Here is a 7,876-nt window from a genome sequence, read left to right on the forward strand (position 1 = left end):
CCATTCCCTTGAGAGAAACAACAATGAAATTGTTGATTTCGACCCAGGAACTCGTCTCCTTTTCTCGGTGTCTCTATCTCTCTCTATCTCTCTCTCTCTCTCTGCCTTTACCTTTTGATCAGTCCTATGAAACAGTAGAAAGAGAAGAGCAAAAAAGAAAGGACAATGCCACCACATCCAACTTGATATTAGTTTTGGAGTTTCTTTATCAACCCAATCCCAGAGATTTAAATTCCAAGTAGATCACTCTTTTTCCCTTTTCCCTCCTCCTGAGCCTTTTCCCTCTTTTTGCACCTGCCCTTGCTTGCCATTTCCAACTATCCAATGCCTCCTTTCTCAAGTTTGCTCATATTCCTTACCTTCTTCTTCCCAAGGAAGCTCAGATTCTTCACCTTGTATTATTTATATAATAAATGGAGGAGAAACTGATAAATTTCTCCTCTGCAACACCACCATTGCGTTTCAGAGACCTTGGCTATTGTACCTTTGTTTCAAACAACAACGGAAAACACAAGAAATCCAGACACAAGATCGTAGAAGCAGCTTGGAGAGATGGGCGCTACAGTTCTTCATCGTTTCATTTTCTTCCTCTTGTGCCTTTACCCCTGTTCAGGTGAATTTTTGCAACTGGCCATCCGGCTCAACAATTTAGACTAGTGTATTTTTGTGTTTCTGAAGGTGTGGATTTCTTAACACCGCATCTGGTTTGAATTAAGATCAGGTCTACAAACTAGTTGCTAGGAAAATGAGATGGAAAAGTTATCCTTAACTTCAATGTCGAGGTGATTGCAGCAAGGTTGGCTGCAATTGGAAAGAAGGGAGGTAACTTTTCATTGGGCAACTCCCCAGGAACAACCGATTAGTTCAATATAATGAAGAAAGCATTTGCACACGCAATGGTGATCATGTTACTAGCAAATACCATATAATCGAGTGAATATTTTTCATCAAAAGAAATCAAAAACACAGACATGAGGATATTATATCATGTAGTCTTACAATCTTATTTTGCTGCTATGAGATATTATATTATGTAGAATGAGTGTTTGTTTTTCTGTTCTCTTTTGGTTTCTAGTCTGACAGGTGACAAACGGAATTTAAATTCTGCAATGTATTCTCATTCTTTTAGGGAAAAGTAAAAGGGAAGAACTTATCCTGCCTTTTTGATTTCTTCAGGGTCAAGTGTTGCAGGGATACCTCCTGCAGAAGCAATTAAGCAAATCAATCAAGAAAACAGGATATTATTCTCATTTTCGGATTTCACCTCTCAACTGGATTCTATTCCCATTATCAACCCTTCAACTCCAACTACAACAACTCCCATCGTTAATCCATACACAACCCCACCAGCACCCGTTTATACAGATCCAAACACGACTCCGACCACGCCAACCACGACTCCAACCACGCCAACCACGACTCCTACCACGCCAACCACGACTCCAACCACGCCAACCACGACTCCAACCACTCCAACCACGACTCCAACCACGCCAACCACGACTCCAACCTCTCCAACCACAACAACCCCTGCAGCATCAACTGGATCTTGGTGTATTGCTAGTCCAGCTGCTTCAGAAACAGCTCTACAAGTAGCTATTGACTATGCCTGTGGCTATGGAGGTGCAGACTGTTCAGCAATTCAATCAAGTGGAAGTTGCTACAACCCAAACACTCTTCGTGACCATGCTTCTTATGCCTTCAATGACTACTACCAGAAGAACCCAGCTCCCACTAGCTGTGTCTTTGGAGGAACAGCGCAACTTTCCTACACTGACCCAAGTAAGATGCACTCAAAACACTGCATTTAATTTTTCATTTTCTGGAATTCAGTCGTTATTGAGAACAAGTTTCCCGGATATTAAAAAAAACCAAGCCATGCATTATCGCCCTTCTCTCAGTATGCATAACCTTCCTTGATGTCTTCCATCAGTATGCAAAATTTCATAAATGCCAAAAGCAATTCCTGAAGCACTTGTTGAATCCTCGTCTAATCCCTCAATGAAAGTTTATGCTTGCTTCGTATGAAATTTCCCCTATCCAAATCATTCTTGATTTTGCTCGTCTTGGATTTGTCCTGAAGGTCTTGCTGATCTTGCAGTTACTGCTTCTTTTCCGACTTTTTCACTGAAATTTTCAGATTATTTCTGAGGTTCCTAAGCATACATTGTGACAGCCAATGCTGGAATCCAACTTTTTTCATATGATTATATATGTACACTAGCATGGCTATTATATGACTTGAAATTAACTTCCAGACCTCTTTCTCTCTGGTTTTATTGCAGGTTCAGCAAATTGTCGCTATGCAGCAACCAGGTAAGCATTCCTAACCAGTTCTAATTTCATTTAGAAGGCTAAAAGAACAAAGAAACTAATTCATATTTTCATTTACAGCGCAAGTGCAACAGTTACTCCAGTTACCCCGGCTACCCCAGCTACCCCGATGACCCCTACTGGATCAACCCCAACCGACATCCCTTCTGGATCAACAGTTTATGGTTCAGAACCAACAGCAACCCCCACCCTCAGCTTGGCAGTCTCCATGTCATCTAGCTCACTGCTTCTCTTCACTGCAACTTGTCTCCTAGTGTTGCTCCTTACTGCAAACTATGTCTAAACAGCTAATAATCAAGTTCAGTAATTGTCTCTGCAATGAGATGACAATGTCGCTGCCCTGCACAATGTATGAAGTTCTAAAGAGGCATTGTTATTTGATGATGCATTACGTATCACATGGCCACTTTCTCACCATAAGATCATTGCTATTCTTGAGCATTTATGTAAGACTTATACAGGATTATGAACCCCCAGGAAGTGAAGAAGAGCAATGTAATCTGATGGTTCTTGTAGTGCTAGCCTGGTAGACACATTAAAACAGCTGCTTTCTCAGCAGTACTGTTAGCACAATAAGTTTTAGACAAGCGTATGTGTTTTAGGACTCTTTTCTAGTGAAGATACATGTATTTGGATTCAGCTAGCCCTCAATGGTTCATGTAGTGATAGCTTGCTAGACACGTTAATACAATTGCTTCCCCTGCATACTAGAACAATAAATTTTTAGACAAACCCATGTGACTTTACAACTCTCTTCTTCCATACTCTCCCATAAATATCTAATAATATTAGAAACACTTACTGCATCCAATAGTGATGAACAAGAGGAATCAAATAGTTGGGGCAGAGCATGAACAAACTCAAAGGACAAATAGAGAAAAATATTGGAACAAACTTTGTAGATTTACCATGCAAAACTCAGCAATAATATTTTTTTCTTAACTAACTGCAAAAACACTCTCTTAACACTCATTCTTCATAAGCACTTAAAGCGAGGATAAAGGATACATCCTTTGATATATTAGAACTTATGTTGCTCTCAGAAAAGAAAATTTTTAAACAATGTATCATAGCAGCAGAAAAAAGGCTTTGCTTTAAAACGGTCAGATCATTGAGGGTTCAGAAGTCAAAGACTTCATGATATTAGTAGTCCAAGTTAGACGGAATGGATAGGGAAAAACAATTTATGAACAGAGAATCAAGTAAGTGTAAGAGGAACAGGTCTTTGCTCATTAAAAATGAAAAAAATTAGATCAGTGTTCACTTCCTCAGATTAAAATGAACATGAGAAGTATAGCATGTTCTACATTTAGTGTTATGTTTGGTAAATAAAATTATACATCAAGCATAAGCAAAAGAAAAAAAGTTCCATAGGAAAGAAATAATGCATTAAGCATAAGCAAAAGAAAGAAAGTATCAGAATTTATGACATTATTTTGCTTCCGTTACTCTTGATACGAGTTACAATAATATACAGATGATTGATATAATCCTTCACTATGATTCCACAATAAAATCAAATAAAGAGTAAGCATGACACTGCAGTAGTACAAATGATGGCTAAGCTGGCAACAACTGAACCTTGGTTGAATGCTCTTTGTAAACTGCCTGCCCGTGAGAAATGCTGAAAAGCCAGGTATCCAGCAATCAACAGGGAAACAATCGCACCCATTTGTGTTCCCCTGACAACAAAAAATACATTAAGATTAGATCAAAATAACAATACTACCTTCTCGTATACAAATTGGGCCACTTACCTTAGGTTCATTACTTGATAGGGTGCCACAATCACCAGTAGTAATGCTACAAAAGGCAGCTCCAGTTCACCTGGAAATAAAGAATAGCAGATCCATCAAAGAAAACTTCTTGTTGCAGATCACAGAAAGTAGACAATGACAAGGCACTATAAGAGAACAGACACAATTTCTTTAGTCCTTTCAGATTGTATCGTGTGATTAGGGTTATAGGGTAAATTACTGGAACCTTCTGCTAAGGTTCCTAAAAATATCACTGAACTCTCCTGAGGTTTCTCAAGTAGCAGTGTAGCACTGATCTCCCTTGAAGCTCCAAAACTAATGTTGACTTAGTTCCTATTCCAGAATAACATAAATAACTACAAAACCCACCAGGAATGAAGAAGAAGAGACGAACAAGGAGTGCCAAGAATGCAGCCCAAGCACCATATTCACCCCTGCAATTAAACTTGAACATGCTTACCAACTGAAATTTTGTGGCTGAATAAATAAAGTGTGATAAAAAAGATGTAAATTTTTGAGGTGGAAATGAAAATGAAAGATTTTGAAGGGCCTACTTGATCCATGAGATGATGCTTGTAGGTGCCTGTAAAGCAAAAAAAGGAACAAGGAATGATTTCTGTGCTGCAGTTCCCCTTGAAAGCATTAAAACCCTGGAAAAGTAATTCAAAAGCCCATCAGACAATACTGAAGATTCAACTAATTTTCAAACAACAATATAAATGACTTAACCATTGGCTTCCCATATGGATTTCAAATTTTTACAACAGTTATAAGCCAATTAGAAAGGGAATTCATTATTAACTTTCCTGTTCAAGAGGCTAGATGATCATTGTCTATTAATTTTTTAAACACAAGGGTGAAAATGAGCATTTTGATCAGTATAGGGAAACTAAAATAATGCCTTTAGCAGATGCATTCTATATCAACTTCCAACGTCAAGTATCTCACAAAAGTAATCCTGGATGTTCCAGACTGCTTCCCCAAAGCAGTATGTCAAATGAGATGTAAGATCATCAGGATGGCTGATGTGGTCAAATGAAAATTTTTGGGTGAAACCAGATGAGGCAATAAAACCATGGTTTTTTTTTCTTTTTCTTTCAGGTTTTTCACTTGGTTAGGTTTCATCTCTTCAATTGTCTCATTCTTAATCAAAGAGAGCAAAAGTTCCCACAACAGCTGTCCTTTCTTTCATTGCAAATCTCCATACAAACAGGGGGGAAATGGAGAAGCTTCATTGCTTTCATTGGAGATCTCAGTAGAAGCTCCACCAAAGGTAGACTAATATGGCATAACAGTCCAAATCTTCTCACTTGCAATGGATATCTAATCTTCATCTTGCCAAGTACTGATATTTATTTTCACTCCTAATTTCAAAATGACTAATTTGAGATTCGTGGATGCACTCCTGGTGTTGGCATTCGTGGTGGTTGTGCTTCATGTGGGTGTATTGATTGTTATTGGTTATGATGTTGGTTGGGTTTTTTGATGCAGGAGTTGAGCATTTGGATTTGAATATAATGGAAACCTGAAATAGTAGAAGAAGCATATTATGCAGTAGTTTAATTTTAGTATGTTTGTTGTTTAACATGTTTTTTTAATCAAAGATTTACCCCAAACATGAAGACTTACAAATAAGATTTTGAACCATGTTCCTGTAAAGGAGTTAATAATGAGAATGCTGAAGGAAATGTATCACAAGCAATGTTCATGATGATGAAATAGAACTCAAAGGTGATGATAACCTTTGTCCTTAGGAAAAAGTTCATAATTGTCATAGCAAGCATGCTCAAGGCACGAGTTTTGGTATAAGAAGAAAACTCTGCTCTCAGTATGTGGAGTTAAAAACAAATACCAAAAACTGGTATGATGGGAAGTTACAATATTGTTCAGCATGTACTCTAATTGATAGGAGGGTGAACCTTTTCAACTTTGTTCATCAACCAAAACCAAGTCCAAGGCTAATATCAAGTTCCAATAAGAGCTGGAAAGTTCATTTCGCCTTGTTTTTATATGGTTTCATAAACAGGGATGTAATAGAAGAGAATTGAGGAACAAGGCTACTTTTGCATAAAGAATTCCCTTGTTCCAACAGAACAAACTGCCACATCCTTCTAGGGAAGTAATGGATAAAATGAATCATCCACAATCTCAAGAAGCACAGTTTACTTTCATAGAGGTGGAGTGATCTTACAAAAACACCACTTTCATGGCTAGCTCATCTTCAAGAACAAACAAACAAAAATGGCAATAGTTATGAGAATGCAGAGGGCATAAGCAATTCAAATGCATGGTTTTAAATTTTGACTACAGATTAAATTTAGCCACCATATTCAAATAAGTTAAAACCAAAGCACCAGCTTGACTGATAAAATGTTCCAAGCTTTAGACTTCAAGTAGTTCAGGTTACAATTTGGTCACTGCATAAGTATTTTTTATGTTTACAGAAATTTAAACCATGTTCCACTCCCTAATTGCAGAAATTCTCAGCACAAGCAGGTACAAAAGGGACCCACGATATTAGCAAGAAGCAATGCAACTAAATCAAACTTGAACTTGAAGTTGTCAAGAGTTTGTCCAAATATAAATGCGCTGGGTACAAGATATCATCACAACCCAAACTGACAACCTATAGCCCAAGTAATGCGGCATAAATGACCCCTTGCTTATGATACATTACCAGGAGCCCTAACCGGATATAATGATATATACAAACATCATCAAGATCATTATGAATGAGAAACTGGTGGAAAACCACCAAGTGAGAGAAGGTGGTCTTAGGTGGCATGCATATTTTATTGAACTATCATTTTGCCCCATAAGCTTTGAATTCCATCTAATCTAAGTTTCAAATCAAATCCAATTCTGCAGAATAAATTCAAAATCGACTCAAACCCAATTCTGAATATATATATATCAAATCAAATCAAATTCAATTTTGCAAAAATAAGCGTAGTGGACCAGCCTTGATCGCAAGTCTCCTAGCACTACTTAATATATGCATGAACTTCACATATGTAGAGATTATCTAAAAAATTAGGTAAAGAAGCCGAACGAAAAATAGAAAAAACAGAAACAAAAGAGAGCGAGGGCATTACGCAGATGACACAGTGCAGACCCATTGGAGGTTCTGAGGAGTGAGAGGCGCAGAGTAACAAACCGCACCAAATCCACGGCGGTTCTTCTTCATCACCACGCCATGATTACCCTGAAACCTGAGAAATACGCAACAACTCCGATTAAACACTCCGATTTCGTTTCGAAATTCCCGAGTTCATTTCTGATTATGTTGAGTTGACCGAAGTTACCTGAGATGGTGGAACCGGAGGGAGAAGAGCTTGGCCTGATGCGGTGGAGATTGTAAAGAGAGAAAGGGTTTGGAATGGAGAGAGAAAGCGGTTGCAGTGGAGATGGAAAGGGACGACATCTCTGCTGTTGCGGGTTTGCAAGCGAGTTGAGAGAGACGGGGAGGTGACGAGGACTGAGGAGTGGAGTGTCATCCCCATTTAAAGAGCTCGCACGTGGGAGGACTACCGTTAATTGAATACTTAACCTTCACTCGTGCCTTTGATTCAGTTAATAAGATGTGGCCACGTGTAAGGCTCAAAACTTTATGTCAGATCCAACTCGTGATTCGTGACACAGCCACCGACAGATGAATCGGAGTTTTGGCCAAAACAGCCCTTGGAAAAAATTAAATTAAATTAAACAATTTTACCAAATTTGTCTTTAAAATGACTGTATACCCCCATTTTGGGGCACTTTCTTTCTCACCTTTCATGCAGGTT

General features: G+C 38.4%; 2 protein-coding genes across 2 annotated transcripts; one reads left to right on the top strand and one right to left on the bottom strand.

Annotated features, from left to right (window-relative positions):
- The first annotated feature begins 91 nt into the window (after positions 1 to 91).
- LOC117923269 (PLASMODESMATA CALLOSE-BINDING PROTEIN 2-like) lies at positions 92 to 3,066 on the top strand. The gene is made up of 4 exons (XM_034841491.1): positions 92 to 613; positions 1,177 to 1,782; positions 2,286 to 2,316; positions 2,395 to 3,066. Exons 1-4 carry the CDS (start codon positions 553 to 555, stop codon positions 2,615 to 2,617), a joined length of 921 nt encoding a protein of 306 aa, XP_034697382.1. The 5' UTR covers positions 92 to 552; the 3' UTR covers positions 2,618 to 3,066.
- Positions 3,067 to 3,700: 634 nt separating this feature from the next.
- Positions 3,701 to 7,575, bottom strand: LOC117923278 (cold-regulated 413 inner membrane protein 1, chloroplastic-like). The gene is made up of 6 exons (XM_034841503.1): positions 7,397 to 7,575; positions 7,187 to 7,303; positions 4,646 to 4,741; positions 4,461 to 4,525; positions 4,092 to 4,161; positions 3,701 to 4,016 (listed from the first exon to the last, which is right to left on the bottom strand). The coding sequence occupies exons 1-6, from the start codon at positions 7,513 to 7,515 to the stop codon at positions 3,851 to 3,853; spliced, it is 633 nt and encodes a 210-aa protein (XP_034697394.1). The 5' UTR covers positions 7,516 to 7,575; the 3' UTR covers positions 3,701 to 3,850.
- Between the last annotated feature and the right edge of the window lie 301 nt (positions 7,576 to 7,876).

This window comes from Vitis riparia, chromosome 10, assembly GCF_004353265.1.
Source record: "Vitis riparia cultivar Riparia Gloire de Montpellier isolate 1030 chromosome 10, EGFV_Vit.rip_1.0, whole genome shotgun sequence".
Lineage (NCBI taxonomy): Eukaryota > Viridiplantae > Streptophyta > Magnoliopsida > Vitales > Vitaceae > Vitis > Vitis riparia.